The sequence below is a fragment of the Amblyomma americanum genome, chromosome 7 (assembly GCF_052857255.1).
Source record: "Amblyomma americanum isolate KBUSLIRL-KWMA chromosome 7, ASM5285725v1, whole genome shotgun sequence".
In the NCBI taxonomy this organism is placed as follows: domain Eukaryota; kingdom Metazoa; phylum Arthropoda; class Arachnida; order Ixodida; family Ixodidae; genus Amblyomma; species Amblyomma americanum.
This window is the reverse complement of record NC_135503.1, coordinates 41,651,128-41,675,338: the sequence shown is the minus strand read 5'-3', so window position 1 is coordinate 41,675,338 and position 24,211 is coordinate 41,651,128. Positions and strand designations below refer to the sequence as shown.

The following is a 24,211-nucleotide window of genomic DNA, read 5'->3' as shown; positions in this document are numbered from 1 at the left end:
CTACTACACAACCTAAAACAGTTACGTATTGACTATAGTATTATGAAACGGACTGATTGTTTGCCTACCAATTGGTCACAATTCGTTTCATTACGCACATGAACTTACCCACATGAACGCATATGACTTGTTACTGGACCACTCTTAGTCCTTATCTGAATGGGTGACCTTGCTTTTTAGCAAATTAGTATTTATCGTCTTGCGGATGACTGTCATATTTTGTGAAATAGCTAACAATAATGATGCTACTAATCTGCAAGAACACCTAACTCCTTTAAAGAAGCGGTGTAATACATTTTTTTCAGTAACTTGTTTCTCTGACATGTCGAGAATGAAACGACTTTCCGGCAGGAACTATGTCAATCGCTGATGACCAGTTCTCGCGCAATTTTTTAGCTAACATTGTATGATTAGAAGCAACTTGCTTGTGCTATGTTTTACTGCAATTTTATTCAATTTGTTTTACTTTGTAACCATTCCCCTCTGTAATACCTCAGACCCCATGAGTAACTAAATAAATAATGGAAAGTGAGTTTGTATTCCAGACACTTCGTGACTAGACGACCTCATAAAAATTGATATGCGCTTCAGCTTTTCTTATTTACACGGCGATGAAACTCGAGAAAAATCTCACAAAAATCAAATCCGCAATAGCCGATGCCCCACAAAAAACAGCATTAGCGTCAGGCAGAAAGCGTGAGTTTTGTGTCGGATGAAATTTTAACGAAGCATTCTTTTTTATAGGGAAAAGTGTGCAGCACATTGTAAGAGCTTAGATTCTTACTTGTTTTCACACACTGCGCCAAAATGAGCATTACTGCCTGCATTAGTCCCGCTGTTGTTGGGTGCTTCGACAGAATCCCGATTAATTAATTTGTAATACCTCTTTTCCGCTTGCGCTAGGCGAATGAAAATATTATGTAATAAAGTAAATCACCGCGACAGCCACTTAGAAAGGCTGATGATTTCAGACAAACGCTGCAACCGGTTTACTGCTTTTTTCTTTTCGCATAAATAAGCCTCTACAATTTTTACCCCGATTTGCTAAGTTCTTATGCTTACAAGCCATTAGCGCTTTTTCAATCCTTTCCCTGCGCCCAGGGTGTATTTTGCCTTATTTTTGTCATGTGCGCAATCATTCTGCTAATTAGAGTTCTTTTCTTGAGGCTCAGAGACGTGCCCTGTGTTTGACGATCATTGCTAAATGCTTTTGTGTGAGGCATAGAAAAGCTGTTTTCTGTTCTGTGCATCTGGTGCTCACAGTTGGGCAAATGCGACGGGCGTTTTTCATAGTTCACTTTGGGGAAATTTTGAGATTACAGATGTTTATATTTTGTGCCACAAGTGGCTCATGTCTATCCGGTTTTGTTTATTCGTTTCCAAGTTTAAAGCAACCATCTTCCCGTACGCAGATATGCAGTTCTGGTGTTAAAAATTTTCAACCAACTAACAGCAGAAACATCTCGTGATTTTTTTACAACTTGTAGCTTGTACGAAGGTCATTTTTAACGTTCATGATCGCGAGTGGGGCACACTTCTTTCTGGGCGATGCATGGGACGCTGAAAACGAAGTTTAGAGGATCGCAGTGCATGCATGGAAAGCTGGCAGTGACAGTACGCAACCAGAGAAGACTGGCCAATAGCAGTCCTCAGCACTTGTGATACGTTGGTGAGAATATTTCGCACAGGACCTACAAGGGATGCCCCGCTAACTGATGAATTCCTGCGCACCGTTCACAACGGACTTAATTAAGGAGAAATTACAATGCCTCGTTTCATAAAAACTGACAGAGCCGAGGAAGACGTCAAGTCTCGAAACCTTTGTGCCATAGGTCACATGAAGAGATTTCACTCACCTTCGCGCTCTTAACTCCACCTTCATGTCTAGCAGAACAAACCAAGGCATGCTGAAAGGGGGCCGGAGTGGTACCACTATTAAGGCTTGATCACACCCTTACAAATTTTTTTAGACAGTCTATAGACTGTCTATATAGTTCTGTCTATAAGGCTATAGATCTCTATAGACATATCCTAGAGAGCAGTCTATAGGCATTACAAATGCTATAGACAGTCTATAGACAATGTATAGATTTATGGCCATGCACTATTCGTAGAATTCTGTCTATAGACAGTCTATAGGCTGTGAATTGACAAGAAGAGATATCTATAGGAAGGCAACAGAGTCCATAAGAAGTCTATAGACTGTCTATAGACCATTTTTATAAGGACATATTTGCAGCAGTAGTATTCGCATATGAGTTGTGCGACAATGAAGGCGTAGTTGCAAAAATATCCTCGTGCCTCATGTGGAGGCAATGGATTTGATCGCAACCACTGAAGCTGTGTCTTTTTTGATTAAGTGGGCTTCAGCTTAGAAATAGGAAAATTTGCTGATAGGAGGTCAGGACAGGCTGAGAGCTACAGTAAGCATCGATGAATGTTGGCGGGCCATGTAAGCTTCCCCCATCCCCTCTTATTTAACGTCTGAAGGTCCGCCTACTCCTATCCATCCTTCCACTCTGATATTCTCATCTAGCCTTCACGCGCTCATTCTGCTTGTTTTGATGCATCGTACTTTCATAGGTCTATGCCTTTAATAAGATCTAACGGACCCAGCAGTGGTGGACATCTCTTAACTATCACCATATAGTGACACTATTGGGAGCCCCTGTATAGCTCTGCCGGTGACTTATTTCGTTGAACATTCTACGAAAGAAATATTAGTATCTTACAGTAGCCAATCAGAAATGAAAGCCTAGGCGGCCAGCTCCAAAGGAAGATGAGGATGACAACAGGCTCGGCACTCCGGCACGTGTGCTTGCCCCGGAGATCTGGTTTTTACAGTGATATATACCTTTTTTTTTGAAAGTTTGTACCTCAGCAAAGCAGAAAAGATAATTTTTTGAGACACGAAAAAAATTGAATGACGCTAATACATGCTAACATATTTTCCTATTGTTACACTGTGGTCGGAAAAACTGCATTGCGCATTTAGTTTGTCTTAAAACTTGCTTAAACATTCATTTAGTTGCGACCACTTCTTTTCAATCTCACTCTTTGAATCAAATGCACGTGACCGCGACAGCTTGCGGTACCCTGCGGAAGAGACGTTAAGCAGAAGGCTTTCATGTTCAGATCATGCATTTGCGTTTACTCGCAAACATTTTTAATCCCCAAGAGACTGAATGTAAGCGATGACAACTTGCAGGAACTGTAGCAGGCGAGATTCAGTCGTAAACTCCAGTCATGTTTGTACTTATGCTAATGATCCTAGAGCCCTGCTTAGCATCTGTATTGTGCATGATTCTTTTTCGGCTACAGACCACTACATAGTGTGCTGCTGAAGAGATTCCTGCCCAATACTAAGCAAAGCAAAGGCTCGGAGCAGTTCATTCTCGACTCACTACAAATTTTTATTGGTCGGCTCTTGTGTGGCGAGGTTTCAAAGGAGACTGAGATGATCTTTGATAGTGTCTTTGCTTTTGTCTGCATATTGTTCTTTTTATTCTTACGTGTATGCGACTAATCCTTTGGAGCTAAGCTGAAAGACAATGCAAACACAAGAATACGAAGAACAGATCACAACAGAGCATTACATAATGCTGGAAGCCGGGCGAAGCACTGTGTCCCCTGGTTTTTCTTTTCCTGTGTGCTGTGGGCTTCAGGCTTACATTTTCTCAATGCTTGTAGTACATTGCCTAATTGTTCTGTTATTTGACTATCTAGCGTGCAGACTGTCCAGACAAAGAAATTCTTTTTCTGCGAACCGATAGGTGGCAGCATCTCCTATAACGTGTGCCACTGAGGAGAGAACTTAAACCATGCATGCTGCTGTTTTTGTTTTAATCTCGCGTCAGTGCAGAAGGCATTCTGGAAAAATTTGAACAGAACAGCGCGTATCTCAACAAGACAATAATCACTTAAGTAACTCACATTCATGTCCACTGAAGACTTCGTAGAACCCTCCTCTGTGATCACAGCTTAGAGTGGCGCGCTTATCGGTAAGGCTTCATAACTTCGTTCCCTTAAACCCACTTCTCCTGGTACATCTAAGAGAAGCAGAGCTTCTCGAACTCAAAGAGCGCTTTAGGTAATACTTCTGTTGTATCAATTCGCATGGGAGAGGAAATGTTTATGCGCCACACTACTGCAGTAATTATGCCGATGAAACGTCTTTTCTTCCTAGCTGTATGAATTAGTATGGCCGGAATACTTACGATGTAAGCCACGATGAAAACAGGATCGCTTCCGCAAGGTGAAATATCGTACAGAGGTAATGTATACCTCGAACGCTACCTGGCTAAAACGCGTCGCTACGCCGCCAGCGTTGGCCAGCGTCGCCTAGGGATCCGAGAATGGCCGGTCCATTTTGTGCGCCAAGGGGTGCTCGTCTGGAAATGTCGACTCCGCTCCCCTTGTGCGTGGGACGAGAAGTAGCCCGCACGATGAGTCGACAAGCCGGCGAGCTTCTCGGCGTACCCCGCTACATCGATAAGCGCCGGCAAGCTGTATTTATTTTTGCCTTTACCAGCAGTTCGCCGCTGCAGGGTGCCGGAGCGTTGCTTCGCGTATCAAGCCGAGCGACGCGGACACCGTTCCGGGTAAATTAGGGGGGGGGGGGGGGTGGGGGGGGGGGCGAGGAAGAGAAGAACTACAACTACTGGGGCAGTGCGCGAAGCAAGATAGCCTTTCGTCGCCCGCGTTAAATGTCGAGCCACCAGGATTTCTGGCCCGGCAGCACAAAGCCTGAAGTTCGTGGAATATCATTGTGCGTCGTCGTTCTTGGTACAGAACAGGATCTCCAGAATGAGGGCACCATGCGACAGAAAACAGACATCGCATTACACCGACTGCAGGTATTCGAGCGCTGTCGGGCATGAAATTCCCTCTCAGATTTCCAGGAAGGAAAACGGTTCCAATACATCGTCCATTACCTCCGCCACAGTTTCCTGGTATGCCAAACGTTATGCCTTGCATGATATCGTGAACGTCGGCGGGTGTTAAGTGCATCATGTAGCCCGGAATGCCTATAGCGATGCCAAGGTGCTATGCCTCTGGGAAAACTTTGCAAACTGTCACAATAATGGAAGAAAGATTTGCCTCTCTTTAGGGAGAAAGCATGCATGTAGGGTAATCTGGTTCACAATTTTTTTTTCCTCGAGGTTGAGTGTGACTTACAGAATTCCGTGTGCTTGCAGCAGTACACCTCTTTGATCTTTAGATATGTTATGACGTCCGCCTGCTGAGCCTAGCTCCATAGCATCTGTACCTTATAACTTGTAGCTTGCAAGACTTAATTTATTGAGTCCTGAGCATGAACCATAAACGGTAACTTTCACCTGTGTGAATTGTGTTTGACCAGAAAGCGTACAGAATAAAGCCGTCACGTCTATTTTCCTCAACAGCCTTCACAAGACAGGACACCTATTCAAAGGTGTGCCAAGGCTGGCTGGATGCCAAAAGTCAGTAATCTAAATTCATCTTTACGTTAGTGTTTTTACGGCCCGCGCTGCTAGTGCCAGAAATAATTTGTCCCCGATTATGAAAAGAATTTCAATGATTCAGAGCAAAGAGTGATTGAAAATGAGGCAAATTTGTGACTGTCAATAACAAGTTTTCTAGTGCCTATTTGCTGGTCTCGCCTTCTGCCGTTTTTTACAGTGCATTTTTAGAGCGCCAACTTTTAAGGCAAACGTTTCCGCCGGGGCCCATGCGTTGTAGTCGGGGCAGTCAACACAAGGTGTCAGCACACGAAAGCTGGTTTTGAGGAAAGGAACGCCGCAGAAACTGCTTCACTACTCGGTTGACACCTGAATCGTGTCACAGTGGAAGGGAGGAAAAAGAGGGAGTAAAAGAAGAACGAGATAAGGAAGAAACTGTAGTAGAGGGCTGTGTAATGATTTCGACCACATTCCGACCTTCACCGCGTACTGACGCTGCACAGCAAACGGGCGCATTTGGCATTTGGGAATGCTGGCGGTCCAAAAAGGACTGGTCCAGCATGCGTATGAGGTAGCAAGGATCAGTGGGGCCCTGGAATAAGAGCACCACCCTGGAAGACTCGGAACTTCAACATTAAGACACCCGGGTCCCGCTGAATCGACCAATTTTTGGCGCCAATAAAGTTTCTCTCTCTCTCTGGCATTTGGGTCATTCCACGCCAAACCTCCCAGACGTTGCGCTCGACCATCTCCAATTTGTTCAAAAAAATTCCCGGAAATTTATCCCAATGTGCGTAATCAAAGCCTGAAATATTTTTGGCGAAAAAAAATTATTCGTGAGGTGGCGGCAGTTTGAATATTTAGAAAAGGCGAGAAACCAGGCACTGCTCAATAATTAATAAAAAATTCAAATGTTCAGAAAACACTTCACCATTTTTTTCATTGACATCTGCAGAGATTCTGGTTTTCGAGATAATTCGGAATATGCAGCTTTATAGGGTGTAAATAATTAGGAAATCGAAAAAAGTATGAAAATGAGCCATTTTTGTCGTTTTTTCTTTTAAATATCAACTTGTTCTCGGAAGTTCGGAAATACCCGTTTTGGTTTTCTAGATGTCTGGTGCCTATAACAAATGTTACAGGTTATGTAACTGCTTACATCGAATTAAAAAAATACTAAATTTGCAAAAAGTGCGTTTTGAGGAAAAAAACACTCGTTAATTTCACAGTGTGGTGGTCTAAGTAAAAATACAAACAATAGCGGGTTACGTAGAACACTTTATTGCCTTTCATTTCTGAATTTTTTATTGAGGTAATTTTTGTTTAAAGCGGGAAAAGAATTTTTGAAGTTGAGCTCTACAGACTCCAGATTGGCTGCAGCGCATGGCTATAATGAAGGGGGCTGGAACTAATTAATCTCCGTCTAAGAGGCGCTTTGCCGTCTCCTCTTGTATTTATTTTCTCAAATTAAGACTTGTTTTTCTTTAATGTGCCCGGGTGAGACTGAGTAATTAGCTTCACAGAGAGCAGCCATCACATTATTAGCCCCGACCAAGGCAAGAGCAGTGACCTTTGCCAAATTAGAACAGCTGCTTCTTATGTGTCCAGTTCCGCTATGCCCGAGAAACAAGACGGAGAAAATTACTTTCCTATTTTCCGGATCATGCGTTTCGCGACCCAAGCTTGCAGCGAAAGTTTTGGGATTCGGTGAAGGTGAAGGGGGGAAATTTAATCTGTTTAATGCCCAGTACCTAAAAGACACAGAGCAAAAGAAGTCCACCGCCATTCCTTACATTCACAATCTGTGGCACAACGTTAAGAGAATCGCGAAGGAATGCGGCGTAAACGCTGTTTTCTATGCTACATGCAAACTTTCATATGCGTGCTGATGAACGTGAAAGGAAGTTCACAGAGTGCGTACCTGGCGTGGTGTACCGCATGCCACTTGGTTGCGACAAAGTTTACATAGACCAAATCACCTTCGCGGTGGCTTAGTGGTTATGGCGCTCGGCTGCTGACCTGAAAGACGCGGGTTCGATGGAAGCCGCGGTGGTCGAATTTCGATGGAGGCGAAATTATAGAGGACCGTGTACTGCGCGATGTCAGTGCACGTTGAAGAACCACAGGTGGTTGAAATTTCCGGAGCCCTGCACTACGGCGTATCTCATAGCCTGAGTCGCTTTGGGACGTAAAACAACCATAAACCAAAACATAGGCTGTTGTGACCTGGCGCCTTTTTTCACTGTTTTGTTGTTTATCGGCGTTGACTGGAGCAGATAGTTTCGTTCTGCTTTTTTTTTTGGGGGGGGGGGGGGGGGGGCTTGTGTCATGTTTATAGGTGTCTGCGCTTGTGCCTGTAGACAGATTAGGCTTCGTTGTTGCTATCAGATTGTTGTCCTTCCCACTGTGGAGGTCGTGGGGCACTCGAGTGTGGGGTCTAATAATAACTAATCATTGGTTTTTGGGAGAAAGGAAATGGCGCAGTATCTGTCTCATATATCGTTGGACACCTGAACCGCACCGTAAGTGAAGGGATAAAGGAGGGAGTGAAAGAAGAAAGGAAGAAGAGGTGCCGTAGTGGAGGGTTCCGGAAATAATTTCGACCACCTGGGGATCTTTAACGTGCACCGACATCGCACAGCACACAGGCGCCTTAGCGTTTTTCCTCCATAAAAACGCAGCCGCCGCGGTCGGGTTCTCGTTGCGCGATTTTTTGTTTTTCTGCGGTTTCATATGGTGTATCGGCACAGTTTACGACTATAAAGTTTTCAGCGGTAGTTTTTCAGCTTGTTTGATTCCTTGCGCGGGCAATTGTTCACGCGCTGGCGTTTTTTCGATTAGATTGTAAGTGAGGTGCTGAGATCGCTTATATGTACGCCTTGAATTCCTTTAGGTGGGAAATTTCTTAGTCTTGAATTCCTTTAGGTGGGAAATTTCTTAGTCTGTGTTTGCGTGAGTTTTTGCCTCTTCACCGTCCATGTCTCGTTCACGCAGTTCTTTCTTCGCATCTATAATGAACCAACTAGCCCGACAAGTTCTACTGGCGCAGTGGTTAGCGCGCTCGTCTGCTTAGCCAGAGGACGAAGGTTCAATCCCGGCCGCGGCGCGGCATTTCTGTACAGGTGAAACACAAGTAGCTTGTGTTTTGCGTGATGTCATTGCATGCTGTCCGACATGCAGCAGCCCTAGATACGTCTTCTCCGATTCCGTATACGGGAATGCCCCGATCCACCAGGGCAGCAACCACCTATCCACAACGTCGCTTTCTTTCGCGTTTTTACTTTACGCTGGAACCAGGCCGTGTTCCGATAGGTTGCTATTTATGTAGTTTGTGAGTGCTTCGACTTGATATCCTTCAAGATTTCTGATCATGGCGATAGTAATATTGTCTGCTTCTGCCGCAGTGTTTTTCTGTGGTGCGCGAATTGCCGTGTCAACCTCTCCATTGCCGTGTCAAGCGCTCCACGGAGCGCTCTTGTCCGTCCTGTTCTCCCTGTATTTTCGTGTTTTTTTGTGCGCCGTTTTTACGTGAATTGCCACACAGCAAAAGCTGCGTAGAAAGCCCAATGCGCTGTCCCTCGCTATGAAGAGCTAAATGTCTGATGGCGGATGCTCCAAGTGCAGCTACCATCATCTATATGCTGTCCTAGAACGGCCTGCGACTTCTCTGAGATGCATTTCGTGCCTGCATCTACTCTCGACGACCATATACGGAGATTTCTACCTGTCCTCACAGGGACGTAATCAAATGCTGTTAAATTGTACTGTCAGCAGCTCTGGATGACCACTCAAATTCTTATGCACACTTTTCAAAAGCAGTGCCACATTTTGACCTTCATGACCCCTAGTTTGCGTAAAGGGCTTCTCACCTACGCACGCCCAGACAACACGCTTAAGTAAGCTTCTTATTTTAGAATTACGCTTAACAAGCATTGCCTTCTACGCGTTTGTCGAGTATAGCACAGGAAGGCAGGAAATGTTGAAAATGTACTTGGATGTCATGCTATTGCTCCTGGTGTGAAAGAAAGAAGTGCAAAATAGGCACCAATAAGTAGGAGGCAAGTCTAATAAATTATGATAAGACATGATACTGTATGGTGCAGTTCTACGTAGCACGCTCCGATAAGTTCTGTGGTACTCAGTTTCTACAAAGAGTGAGGAGGAGATTTCTGGGAGAAGCGCCCCATCTCGTAGACATATTCAAGAGATTTTTTACCGCGAGCAAAGATCACGAATAAGTACATAAATATGCCACTGGCTACGGTTAAATTATCGCTGTCATGTCGCCGCGTGGAGAGGGCGAGAACTATGGGAGTTATTTGTATATATTTTATCAAATTGTCCCCACTGCGGACGTAAACAAATTCGTAAATTCATGCTCAGCAGACGAACGCAACCGCTGTGTACCTACTCCAACCTGCACAGATTAGCCCGATGAATCGCTTGTTTGCTAAGTGACATTTTTCTTCCCATCGTGCCTTCTGATTATAGAGGCGCACCACGCTGCGCCTTCGTTTATGCCATCATTGATCATTCAAAGCTTATCGTAACAGAAATAAGTAAAGAAAATTAAGAAAATTTTTGTTCATACTCTACTAACATACGGTCTACCTTATCCTTTGCATGACTCTGCGGCTGTTCATACTCTACGGGTGTTCCGGAAGCATTTATTGTCCGGTGGATCACTGAGAGAGCGGTAAATATGAGAAACACCGTAGTGGACTGCCTCGTATGAATTTTGACCAGTCTATTCTCTTACGATTGATTTTGCAGATAAATGCCAGAGCTGCCGTGGGAAACCAGAATTATCGAGATTCATACGAATTACTCCACTACGGCGCTCCTAATTTTAAGCGCGCCCCAGGGATCCTTTGTAGCCCTAAGGAATTACTAGATTGTTATAATTATTTCCTCACAGACAAAAATCTTGCATTCAGTACTTTAGAACGCTGTCTGTGGAGCAAAGTAGCCGCCAAGTCCTCGTTTTCTTACGTAAATGAACGGCAGGGTTCAATTGCATATCTTAGGCATTAAAGGAAATACGCGCAACTATTGAAATAACCACTAACGGCTTTGCCAACCACCGTCAACGCATATCGTCTAAGTCTTCATCGAAGCCTGCATCGACTATAGTTTTGGCCGGGTTGTCCCGCTTGGACTTCGGCTTCGGCTGCTGCTGCTTCTTTGCCTGCGTGAAGATAGTGTTCGCTATCATTAACAGTAGACGAAGGTTATTTTCATCATTGTAAAGAGTTAACAATGTCAGAAACTGCAGGCTATTTCATTCCCAGAAACAACAACGCATGCAATCATCATTCCGTTTACATCGAACCCTTCTGACAACGAACACTTTTTGCTTGCAGAGTAAAAGGCTTCACGAGATAGTAGTCACAGATCTTTCACTTCTTTAATCGGTATCCATGGCCAGGGCACTAAATGAGCAAGTTTCAGCATGTTTGCTTTTTTGAAATTTTTAATGCAAAAAAAAAAGATAAACAAGCTCCAGGTGTCCGTTTGATTTGAGTTGGTTTCTATTCTTGAGAAACTAGACCATAATACACAACTTCTGCCAAGGCCAGTCGGGGGCACCAGAGCACGATCATAAAACAATATTTGGAACATCGGCTTAACAAAATGTAAAGAAAAACTTGCACGAAAGAAAGAAAAGATCATTGCGTAATTTTCTTGCTCTGTTAACATAAAATACACAAAAAGCCACATACGTTTTTTTTTAAAAGGTGCAGACATGAGGCAAAACAAAACGGTACCGTGGGCAAAAGCCGCTGTTAAATTCGTGCAGAGTGCAGATGTTTGGAGCCCAGATATAATTCAATACGTTGGAAGACGGACAACTGATCAGGATCGGGCATTTTGAAGGAAGCAAATGAGATTTATATCGCATTCGGTAGGGTTATCACAGATTACAGATTTTAGTAAACCTTTAAGTATGCGATAAACTTCACTTTGTCACACTGAGGAACGAAAATAAAAGCAATATATACCATTAAGGCACCACAGTCTAAGACACTGAGAAAATAATCTGCTTTGCGAAATTGGAAGCCAAAAAAAATTTATTAGAGTACAATAAACCGAACATTTTCCTATGTTTTGCAGAAACTTAGGACATAACATTACTGAGAAAAACTACTGAATATTTTACCCAAGAGACAAACTCCCGATAGGAGAACAATAAGAATTAATGCAATTTAATATGCAGGAAAAATAGACTAAATGCCATTAATAACTAATTAGGGCTTTAGAAATAAACCATTTTAGTTCCTGCGGTTTTAACAGTAATAATTTCTGCTGGTACCAATCCAGTATTTACTGGGAGTCAGTTGGAAGCCTAGTAACAGCCTGGTCGTAGTTACAGTGTCGAGAAATATAAAGCGTATTGTTAGCGTAAAGGAAAATTCTTCTGAAAGAAAGGCTGTTTCCTAGACTCACTGTCGTACAAATTTAATATAAGTGGCTCTAAATTGAATTTCGTAGAGTGCCATCATTTGTGCGTGGTCGCAATTACAAATTTTCCGACAACGAGTGGAACAGGCCTCAGAATCCACAGTGACAAAGTTTTTCAGACAACACACCGTGATTTGCAGTGTAGAACGCTTTACAGACGTCTAGGAACAATGCGTGTGCTCATTCATTGAATTCAATCGCATTATTTATATAATCACCTACTTCATCAAGCGCTAGCAGTGCGGTGCGGCCGAGGATAAAGCCGAACTGATTGCGAGAGAACCCATCATGGCGTTTCATGAAAACTGGCCATGACTGAATGAATATATTTTTCAAAGGTGAGGGCGATTGTTGGAAGGATATTCACGATAGTTGCCTTGAGAGCAATTATAATGGAACATTGAGGGCAGCTTCATACAATTACTGCTCTCAGTAAATGCAGATTCTCTGACTCTCCCTATAGCTTCGCTGACTTTTGGCAGCAAAAGACTCAATTATAGGCAAGAAAATTAGATTTAAATATCCTGCCGCCCGTTGATGCAAACTCGTAACTTCTTTACCGTACAAGGCGGTTTTACATTATTTTGATGTGTGTAGAGTAGCCTTCGGTTCGGTGAGAGTGGTGTCTGTGATTCGAACCCGGCACCTCACAAATACGGGCGAGCTTGTGTTTGTTTGTGTGCCCCCTTTAAAAAATGGTACCACCAGCGCTGTTTTAAATCCTTCAGGGACTACTTGAGCGAATATGGTATTGTTGATGATGCGTAGAAAAGCAGTTTTCGTGTTTTTTGTTTGTTTCTGCACACTAAAAGGATAATAACTAGACATGGTCGAGATGACTTCCGGATTCTGATGATAAATAAGACAGAACGAACGTTATATTCAGTGCACTCGAGTAAAAAGACTGAATTGAGAGCAGAATGCGCATTGACAGGCACTCGCGCAGTAACAGTGGTATGGCGAACACACGCGAAAGATTCACTCGGTCAGCATTCACTCGGTCAGCTAGAGTAACATACGGAGTGGAAATGTTGTTTTTAATTACAACAGTCCTATTTGGTTTACAACCTCAACTCATATTATAGCGATCAGGTTAAGCAAGGATCAAATGGTATACTTTTACTGTGTGCTCTAAATGCTTGGAGCAGTAGAGACACCCAAAGTTTGGTTCTCTCTTTAGAACGATGCGCAATACGTTAGAAAACAGGCAGTCACGTGGATTGCGCCAGCAAGAGGTAGATAATTTAAAATGCATTTTTTTTTCTCGCATGCTGTTTTAGTTTCGGTTCTAACAAGAAAACGTTGGCTGTGACGAACAAGACGCTTTCAGGTCAGGTGAGGCGTACAAAAAGTGGAGTATGGTCACTGCTTTCTTCGTTTTAATGCACACAATTCTTACGAAAGCCTGCTCAAGGGTCGTAAGGTCAAAAAAAAAAAGAAATGAACAAGCAGCGGTCATATCGCAGTCCTTGCGCGCCTCGCGTGACCTGAACTCGTCTTGTACGTCACAGCCGCCGCTCGGCTTTTGAAACGGAAACCGAAAAGACACGAGAAAAAAAATTCAGTTATATTATATACAGCTGCCGTAGGTGAATTCCACGTTGTGATTCGTGTATACCATTGTCCAGCGCAATACTCCAAAGAAATAAATAAGCACCCAATAGTTCGATGTCTCTACTTCCTTAAGCCTGGCAGACCGAATCACAGCGGAAACTTTATTACGTCTGGTGCCCCCCCCCCCCCTCCCCCCCTTCCAGAAAAAAACAACAACAGCAAAAACAGATAAACCGAGCGGTGCAAAAATTGCATCCCAGCATGCTCTAGCAGCAGAAGCGCATGAAGATAGCGAGGGTCCGGTGGACCCATTTTTTTGATGTTCGTCTTTCCGCCGGCGAAGCTGCGCTGGTTCCATCGGTGTTGGTTATGAGCGCTTTTCGTGCTTCATGAAAGGATTTATCGCTGGCAAGCAGCGCGTCGAAAGGGTTAGGTCTCTGGCGGCCCGAACTTTCTGCTTAGGGAAGATTACGACCATTTTCAGAGTGCGCGTGCTTGCGTGCACGCCATTGTTCGCGCTTCGCTGGGCGGTAATTCTTCAACCGCCGAGTCACGGCGTGCCTGCGATAATTCTCGGCATGCAGAACCAAAAGCGCCCCTGACGAACTCTGATGGAAGCAGCGCGGCTTAGCCCGACCCCTGCTGGCGATAAAGGCAACACAAAAGCTGCAGCATGGGTCGGCCGGTCCCTCGCTGTCAGTATGCACTTTCGCTGCTAGAGTGCGCTGGGAAGCAATTTGTTTAGCGCTCTCGTGGTCCATTTTACATTTAGGGTACCTGTAGGGCCCTAAAGTCTGGGCGCAAAGAGTCGCTCATACGTGAGCGACGATACTGAGTTCAGGCTTATTCCCTTTTTGCTATTGCAGCAAGAACGTCGCTCTTAATTCAAGCGCATTCCGGCATACGCCAGTGCAGTACTATTGTTTTCCTTGAAGAATTTGAAATATCAGCGAAAATTTCAGAAAAGGGATCAAAGCCTCATTTGCAAGAGCACTGCTCAGAAGGTCACTCCAGTTGTAGGCACTAATCAACGAATTTACCCTACGACTCTATCATTTCGTCACAGGCGCATAATCTGCCATTTATTTTGATGTGTGGCACTATCGGAACAAGTCGGTAACCTGCGAAAAATATCTCGTCTTCTGGTCGATGACAAAGGAAGCAACATTATTATGTTCGGGACGAATAATAACATCATCGAGGCAGGTTGACCCTAGGCGCTGACCTAAACATTCCACCCGTGTGGAACACTTTATTTATGCCAGTAAACCTGAATCACCAAACATGGTCTAAATAATCTTGATCCATTTGTTTCTTATCCATTAATTAGTCTGTGCTCATGTCAACGACAAAATCAACAGGACCAGTAAGAAACGAAAACTGTCGTTACTCGTGTAAAAAAAAATTTGCGCTTCGAATAGGAGACCAATAAATTGTGACTATGACAGTAGCAAGAGATGAGACATAAACGCTTGTGGAAAGTGGTTTGGCGCAAGAAAAGGCTATACTAAGGCTTCACACATTCCAGCAGTTTTTGACAAGCTCTGCGATTTCACCGCCTTTACCATTTTGACGAGTACAAAGGCAGCCTTCGTAACCAGTGAGTGAAAATGACGTGTTTAGTATTTTGTCGCGCTAATTCAAATTAGCCCAAATACATCGTCCAAATCACTCAGTGCGACAATGGACTGAAATTGGTCTCAGTGCTTGAGGAATTCTTCGGATATTAACGTGTTGTTATGGAAGAATTGCACGTGTTATCAGTTGCTGCCTTGCTCTGGAAAGAACTGAAATCCTGAACTGGTGCGAAAAAAATGCCTGAAGGAAACTGAATCAAACTTACAAGCCTGATGAAAGAGGCGTGTCACATGAAGGAGTAGGATCGACCCCTTTCTCAGCACAAGAGCTTTTCTGTTTCTTACTCGAACCTGTTTTAAAACGCTTTTCTTAGCCTTCGTACTCGTCATCACTGTACTGTTTGGTGAGATTTTCCGGCAGGAAAAGTACTGGCAGTTGTTCCATTTGCGCGAAATGCCTTAATATCCCACGAGCAGCCAGCCATGTCTCACGCACAGAAAGTGACATATACGATTAAGACAGGCGCAGACTTCTTCCCACTCACTGGTATTTGGTGTAGAACTGTAAACGGACCGGGATGATAAGGAGCTATATCTAGTTTCCCGGGCAATAAGGGACGACAATATTTATGTCCTCGTTCAGTGACACGGCCAGTCTATGCGTTTCCAAGTTAGAAGTGTGGCTGTGTTGTTCAGCAGCGTTTATTTGCAGACGCAGCTTCTGAATTATCGACGCCTGCGCGGACGCCGGAGAATCAAGAGCCGCCGGAAAGACAGCGCTGTGACTGCTGCATCACGAGCCGTCGCCTGTGGCAAGAGAGAGCCATGTTTCTCCAACAAGAAGTCCTCTGAGGACTAAACATCCTGATTTGTACTTTGTGATGTTCCCAACTGAGATTTAATGAGCAGCACCTCATTCAACTTGCCATAGGCTTAGGAATTATACGAGTTCTTTGATTGCTTCGAGCACCTAAGTCTCCAATCGGTTGCAGCAATTTGTGCAAACACATGTCGCCAGTTATCTTGGGAAGCAGAAGGAGCGCGGTACAATCTGAATCGCCATTTCTCGCGCTTACTCTTTCCCACTAAACTCAACAATCTTCTGCGATTCTAAAACGTTCAGACCACAATTGATTATACTTCGACAACTATTGGGAGCTGTTAGAATCCATCACAAATTTCTGGCTAGAAACCGCGCACTCCGTGTGAGTCATAATGAAAAATACTGAGCCCGAAATAAAAGTTGGCGTCCATGCATACAATTAAGTGACAAAATCGGTAAACCACTTCACCTGCCGCAGCAACCAGACGCGAGTAGTTGCTCTGATAGTGTCGCCAACTGTACCAACTCTTTATAAAAGGCCACCTTTTGTAGGCTGTGCGAAGCTAAAAGGGGCCGCTGCATGCCAGTTGTGTTAGCAAATGGGGCTAGACCTATATGTGCAGAATATCAGCATGCTTTTATGTTGTTTTATTAAGACACCATGCACTCCTTATACAACCATTTGTTTTTTTCTGAGCTACTTTGCTTGAGAAACCAAGTTTTATGACATGCCCAATTGAATTCATCATTCTGCACTTTTGTTCCTTTCCTGCTTCACCCGTTTACTTATATATTATAAATAAAATGGCCCTCGGAATCACCAAACAATTACACCAGGTGTCACCTCAAACATAGGCTAACTCATTCTTTTGTGACATTGATGGTGAAATTGTTAACAAGCAAGAGCGGAAATGAGTTCACTGCAACTAACTCCTCCATTCGTCAGTTGGCCATATAACTAGATTATTTAAATTGTGTAAACTTGGCAGCCCAAGAGCGCACTATATAATATCCAAGACAAGTAATCTAAGTTGCATTATGTCATAAGATAAGCGCCCGACTCAGTTGAAATTTAGTAACGGCTACCACATCTTTTACTCGCGCTTACATGAGCTTTATATGCCGCGTATTGTGGACAGGCTATACCTCAAAGACCTAACAACCAAGAATTCGAGTATGCATTATAGGAATGTCCAGCGGCCCTTGAAGCCAGATACGCAGTTTCAGCACATTTGTGAACTATAAATCTGATTCCGTCACTTTCAACTAGCACCTTCTGCTAATTTTTTTTTTGAAATCTGCTTCACAATACAAAGTAAGGTGCAATCTCTATCCGCCTCAGTGAATCAGATGATTGTGCGACTTGAAAATTGAAAAATAAAGGTTGCTGCCATTCATTCAATTGGGCCTGAAAGAATGATAATAAAATTTGCACATCGCGCTTTAAAGTTTTTTTTTTATCCTTTCTAAGGCGTCAGGAATACCAATATGAAAACAGTTCGCATACTTCATCTGGTGAAATCGAAGACGAGCTTTTACTATGCACAGTAGTGGACTTTGAGGACGACGCAATTTGTTATCTCAAAGCTTCCTGAGCTGCTCTATGTTTTGCTGGGCCCGGATGTTAGAAGATGTTTCGTTACTCCAGATGTTGTTTTGTATCACTGAATCTTAAGAGGAGGACGCCATTGCACTGTACCCTCATGAGCACAAGCGCTTTTTTGTGTATATTTCGCGCCTAGAATAAACGGCAGTGCTTGAAATTGCGGAAAGATCTGTTTCTATTCCCCGCGACATGAGTGACTTCCCTCGGTGCCTTAAATCGATCAACTTTACCGGGCTAGTGGTCGTGACAGAGTACAGAACAAGAATCGTGCACTTATCAAATAGCCTTAGGCATTAAGCTGTCGGCTGGAAGTGAGGTATATGTTAGTTCTTTTAATGATGGCAATTATGAAAGCTATGTTGAACAAAGACAAAACGCAGAAATTGAGTTTGACAAATCTTCTTTCTGAAAGATTGGCACTAACTTTTTAATGCATATTTCAACAAAACTCTATGTCGTAAGCATGACAGGCGTACAAACAAGTCTATCCCGCTGCTCTGTCTCTTTTGTGTTGGCGCCACCTTCTGTGGTGTTCTTGTTTGCTAGAATAATAAATATTCCACATAAAACCGAACAGTGTGAAACCAGCAAAAGTTATCGCCCCATTCTTCCATTCCTGCATCAAAGATACGCTGTGGGCAGAGCTATGCAATTTTTCTGTATAAAAAATCGGTGCTGGTACTCAAGAATATGTTGATTTTTGCTCGGTAGCGAAAGATGCATTTCTTGCTGAAAACATAAAGCTGGGCAAGTTAGTTTAGTTTCGTTTCAAATGGTATGCTGGTGTAGCCTAACCTCACGAATCCAAGCACAGCAACTTTCTTGGCGGCTCTACAATTTCGTTGCGAAAGCGGTGGGTGGTGGCAGTGCTTGTATTTAATTTTTTGAACCTGTCTAGCTTATTAAAGCTCTTTTGCAATGTAAAAGTAGCGCTTTTTTCATTATAACGAAGTAATCTATCTATAACAGGAAACTTCAATTTATCCTCAGTTAAGGACACATTCCCGCTTGCAAGTCGCTGATGTCGCCCTGCGGATTTAGCTCGATTTGTTATAGTTCCGGAGCTCTGTAGAAAAGAGAGAATAGAATGTAAAAAATCCATCAAAACCAGTATCGCGTCGTCTGAGACTCGCAGGTATGAGAGCGCCTATAGTCCTCAGTCGGAACGACGCGTGTCAGCAAGTTTCGTTCACCTAAACACTGAGCAAACAAGCGAATAATTCAACCTGACTACGGTAAAGATTAAGGTTTCACCTGTTGTCCTTGCAGCAGCAGACGTTGCTGCTGCTCGGCCTCCTGGCGGGCTCTCTGCCTCCTAGCTCGCTCCTTATCTCGTTCCTTCTTTCTCTTCTTCTTCTCCTTTTTCTTCTTCTTCTTTTCTTTGGCCGCTGCCTTGGAGTCTTCGTCGCTTTCCTCGTCGTCATCGTACACGTCGTTCATTGCGCTGAATTGCTGCATCATCGCCATGATGGCCATCACTTCCTGGATGCTTGATGTCGGCTGCGATGGCGGCGGAGGTGGCGGCGGAGGTGGAGGGGGAGGAGGAGGGTAATAAGGTGGTTGAGGGGCGATGACGATGGGGCCCTGAGTAAACGAAAGGGTGGCGCTATTAACGGTACTTGGTTTATGCACATGATGTTTTAATTACTGAAGATCGTGCTCATGCAATGAAGATAGGGCTGCTGGAGGAAGATATAGAGACTAAAGAAGCGCCTCCCGTCAAGCCGACTCCCAGAACTGTTGCTTTTTTCGTTAACGCCTGGGCCAGCGGAGCGAAGTTACACTCGGTTATCAGTTACTATGTACTACAGGAATATATTAGTATATGAATACTGATAAGAATTTGTCCTCGAGTGTGTATCCCGATATCAGTCGGCAAACAGCTGATTAAGACTAATTAGGAAATACTTTTCACGAGAAAATATCAGTCGTAGGTTTTTCTCACTACACAGCAAAAATACTGACTACCTTATCTGGTAACACGTGGTGTTCATGCTTTATGCTTTTAATAGAAACAAATTGACCACAGAGTAGCGCAGGGAAAAAAAATCTGCTCAAAATGAAGCTTGCGTGTCGAAAGCAGCGCCACATCAAGTGTTTTTGTTCTTAGCTATTCTAACTGAAGTTTTACACAGGTATAAACCAAAGTTAGTATTCATGGTTAAACTAAATAGTAAACCTATCCTTTGGTAATTCCTTAGATTGAACAGGAAGTCAGGTATTCTTCCTTACATTGAAAATTTAGAACAGTTTTCTTGGACTCAGAATCAAACCATTACTAAACCTACTCTCCGGTAGTTAATAGATGATATGGGGATGAAATACAACCTTATATGGTTAAGAAATTACGAAGTTTGCGTCTGTAGCGCAAGTCGCGAAATTCACCAAGCGCTAGAGTAAATGTCAGTTTTTTTTTATTAAATCTCTGCGTTTTTCACTTTCTCTTCAATACATTCCTTTGTGGTGCAGTCCAAGCGTCCAACAGCAAAGCTGCTAGCATTCCTTTTCACATAGCTGCTTATAACGACCAGGCAGACGCGCACTCTGTGGCTTTGGCGGAACGTGAACGGTCGTGCCTGCAGCTATGCCACGAATGAAGCATCAGCGGCGGGAACAAGCGATACTGTTGTCTCCGAGTTCCTCGCGTTACGTTGGATGACGTTGCAGCCTAGCAGTGTGCATCTGGGCCTCTGAAGCAATGGATAACGCGTCTGACCATGGATGAGAAGATTACGGGTTCGAATCCTGGCCGGATAGTTGTGCTTTCCCGGCTGCGTACTGTGGCTGGTCGCGCGTGGTGCGAACTTGCAATGTGTGACAGCCGAGAACAGTATAGCACATACTACAGCTCTCGCTGCAGAAGGGGCAATATCTTCCCTTCAGGTGGTGGACACTGAAGCCTCAACTTAAAGGAAGGAATGGAAGTGAGCGCAGAAGGAGAGACAACCTTTTCGCGACCTCAGTGTTCGCCAAGAAACTTAGCAAGGCCATGCATTCGTGGTAACGGCCTGACCTTCATCAGTTCCTTTTGTTGTACCCTTCCGTATTAGTGTTTATTGCTTTTGTTTACGGTTTTTTCTCACCCCGGTTCACAACAGCCCTACTAGAGGCTGCAGTATGTTCAAATAAATAAATACGTAAATTAGTTTTGTCGATATCTTCAATGAAAATGAATTAATGGGCCTTTTTCGCAAGAAGAATCCTCTCGCCAAGGGATGCACCAGGCTCTATGCAGCTCTGTTTTATGTCAGAAAGCGACGAAAATGAAGGAGGGAGAGGAAGGATTTGTCGAAATTTTCTGCATAAAATTACTTGCCGGCATTAGTAAGCCATCGAGAACGGGACGAGTCGGCCTAACGTGAGAAGTTTGATATGGGCTCTAAGGCACACGCACTAATAGCGTGAAATCTGCTTCATGAGAACACGACACGAGAGATGTAAGAAGCGGCCAAAAGCCCTCCTTTGCTCCTACCGCACACGCTTTGTCTAATCCTGCAGAAAAGCATTAGTTGCGGCTTTATGTAAGATAAAAACAAATCTAATGCTTTCAGCCTGGTTACCTTTATCACGAGCAATCCTTCAATGAGGACCAAGCGAGTTGCAAGTAATCCAGGGTCCACATACTGGAATATTGACGATGCAGCCTATATTGCCTACCTGAGACGCTCCTGAACCAGACCCCGAAGATGGTATCGGCATCGGCATGGGCATCGGTATAGGTATTGGCACGACTGTAGGGGCCGACGAGCCGCCAGAGCCTGACGCAGTGGGGATGATAATCAGCGGCGATGGCGACCGCGTGTCCCCTGGCCGCGACGGCTGGCGAGGCTGCGAAGATGTGGAAGGGTACGACTCGTGGTCATAGTATGGCGCCGACTGGTCAGTCAGCGTCGGGGGCGCTATAGGGGGCAGGGGTTCGCCCGGGGCCAGTGGGATCGGCTCACCAGCCACCAATGGCGGCATTCCAGGGACGCGGATGATGGCGCCCGTTGGGAATGGCCGCGAGCCGAGCGGCAGAAACGATGGTAGGTTGGGCAGGAAGATGGTGGGACCTGCGTTTATTTTAGACAAAACTCCGGTCACGTCTCCGTCACGTTTGTAAATAAAAGCGCAGGGACATAGAACCACGCTAAATATCCTGACGGAGCTTGCTCAGGGCTGGGTCTTTTGATAGTTGTGCGTTCATCTTTCACCAGTATTTAAAATGTGCATTCGCGTTAAAAAAAACAAAAAGCTTTGCAATTGGGTTCAGTAAATTTTTTTATGAGCCTAGGGGTATCTGCTTAAGAAGACCCGGCATGTCACCACCTTTCAGGACCTCGAATTGGCAGCGACGTTAGAAGAGCTTTAAAAAAAATGTCTTGGACTAGCTTCTTCCATTCTTGAGATGAATTGAATAGATTGGGAGAAGAGCTTGTACATGCTAAAACCTGCCTCCTGTCTCTTCTCTTCCCGGGTGCCTTTCCACCAGGTCACTCCACCGTACGCACGGAGACATTCCTTGGGATAAATGGAACTGAACTAACCACCTCCGCCGGGGAAGTCATTTCTGCTGGGACCAGCGAGAATAAAAGGAGCCGTCGTCAGCGGTGAGTGCCGTCGTCCCGGGGTTGGAAACTGGGGGCCTCCCCTGTAGAGCCCCGAGTGTGGCGGCGGCGGGAAGAAAGGCATCTGCGGTGGTCGGGCCATCGTAGTAAGCGTCGGCTGAGACGGGCTGAAAAAAAGAGTGCTGTTGTTATTGTTGTTGCCTCAATAACGATGGCGGAAAAGGAAAGAAGGAAGGAAGGCCTCAGACGTTGCTGACACATACCCACTACGGGGGAGTGGCCAAGACACAGGCCCATGCTGGGCCGCAGGCGAAGGCTCTTCATCTTCTCTGTTGCCCTGCACGCGACTATGATCAAGCACCGGCTTAATATTTTCTGTTCAGAATTTGAGAGCACGGCGTAATTATTGCGACATGATCCAGATATTGTTTTTAACGTAAATTAAGAGTCGTAGATCTTGTAGTAACTGTGCAGTCATCGTTGTAATTTTTTTATTAGCCGTTAATATACATTATTACACTTCATTCGAAGCAGAGCATTAAGTCCTGTTGACATTGTTCTGTCTTGTCTGGGACACCAGATTATTAGCGCTGTCAGGCACTCTGCAGATGTTCTCTAATGTAGGAACTGTGCACTGTCATGATTGACTTTTGCCATCTTTCGTTATAAGATGTTCGAAGAAGGTTCATTTGAAGATGAAAGAAAGAAAAAGCCAAGTGGTCACTTGCATAGCAAGTAATGAAATATCGCTTAGAACGATGTCAGTGCACGTTAAAGAACCGCAGGTAGTCGAAATTTCCGGAGTCTTTCACTACGGTGTCCCTCATAGCCTGAGTCGCTTTGGGACGTTAAACCCCCATAAACTAAACTAAACTAACTAAGCTTGGAACGCCATTTCTGTAGCGGCTATAAAGTGACAACTAGCAAACGGATGGGCAATTCATATACAATTCTTCACACATGGGCGTATCACGGACGGAGTTGAGAACGTCTGAACGGTGAGATCTACTAGTCTAAGGCTTGCAGTCATGACAAGTAGAACTTATATTGATGGCTACAGATGACCGAACGTGACGGCAGTCAGTGTAGAGTATTCCTCGAGGAGGTGAAGGATGTCGACTGTATCCGCTATCGACGGACCAGGCTGCAAGGACGACGAAACGGGGCTGTGCGACCGCTGCGAACTGGTCTTTGGGGAGAGTAAGCAGTTGGAACCGCCACCTTCTTTAGAAATGCAATTAACACTAAAGAGTCACCTTAATGGAATGTGCAGGATCAATTAGAGTACAATCGGAGGGGCCTTTGACCTGCAAAGGATGTATCTGGGTTGATGATGGTGATGACGCTCCTGGGTGCATTGCTGAAAGGAGAATATTCTCAAGAGAAATGTAACAGAAAAATGAAATGGGCATCTTTCCATCCGGCGCTCGTTTGGCCCAAGCCAGCCCCAATTCCTGGTGGTGAGGAGAGACCGAAGGAAAAGAAAGGCACAATGGGTAACGAGAGATATTCTCCTGTTCGCTATTGGAGACAAAAAGATAGAGAGAAAAGGACTGAAAGAGGAGGCACGTGAAGGAAAGGTCAAGCCCATTGTGTCATTGAGACGTGAGCGTGGTCTTTAGTCTGTTATGGGTTTCCTTGATGGGGTACTGCACCGGAAGTCTGGTGTCCCTCTTCCTCCCCCTCTGCGTTCTATTTCTGCAGGGGGAAGAACGCATTCGTCTCTGCCATGTCGTAAAATCAAGATGTACAGTCTTTGTCAAATATCTACAGTCCAAGAGGACTGCTTCCAAGCCGAATTGCGGGGCTCTTTAGCACATCTGACAGTCCTAAGCCTGGGAGGATTGAGGGCTTAAGTTCCTCCCGCCTTCAAGGGATTAGGGTTCCTTAATACGCAAAAGCAGTCGCACTCCAGGGCTCAGAAGCTGACCCCTTGGGCTGTATACTTTTGACAAAGACAGTACATCCTTTGTCCAAAGAATAGGACCCAGTGAGGGTGCAGTCTCTGCCATGTTGTGTGGCGCGTTATGCTTTTCCAGCGCTTCATATCTCTTGAATGGGAAAGAAACTCTCGCCTTCACTCGCCCGAAGCTTATTACCTCTGTGGGGACTTTAAGAGCCCCACTGGACGTCTCGGAAGCAAACCCTCTTGACTCGAAACTCTTGGCGAAGGCTGTACATCTTACTTCATTTTAGCATAG

General features: G+C 44.6%; 1 protein-coding gene across 1 annotated transcript; it reads right to left on the bottom strand.

The window, feature by feature from the left end:
- Positions 1-10,099: 10,099 nt before the first annotated feature.
- LOC144097063 (uncharacterized) lies at positions 10,100-22,329 on the bottom strand. The gene is made up of 5 exons (XM_077629850.1): positions 22,274-22,329; positions 21,990-22,177; positions 21,121-21,515; positions 18,718-19,047; positions 10,100-10,629 (listed from the first exon to the last, which is right to left on the bottom strand). Exons 2-5 carry the CDS (start codon positions 22,150-22,152, stop codon positions 10,528-10,530), a joined length of 990 nt encoding a protein of 329 aa, XP_077485976.1. The 5' UTR covers positions 22,153-22,177; positions 22,274-22,329; the 3' UTR covers positions 10,100-10,527.
- Between the last annotated feature and the right edge of the window lie 1,882 nt (positions 22,330-24,211).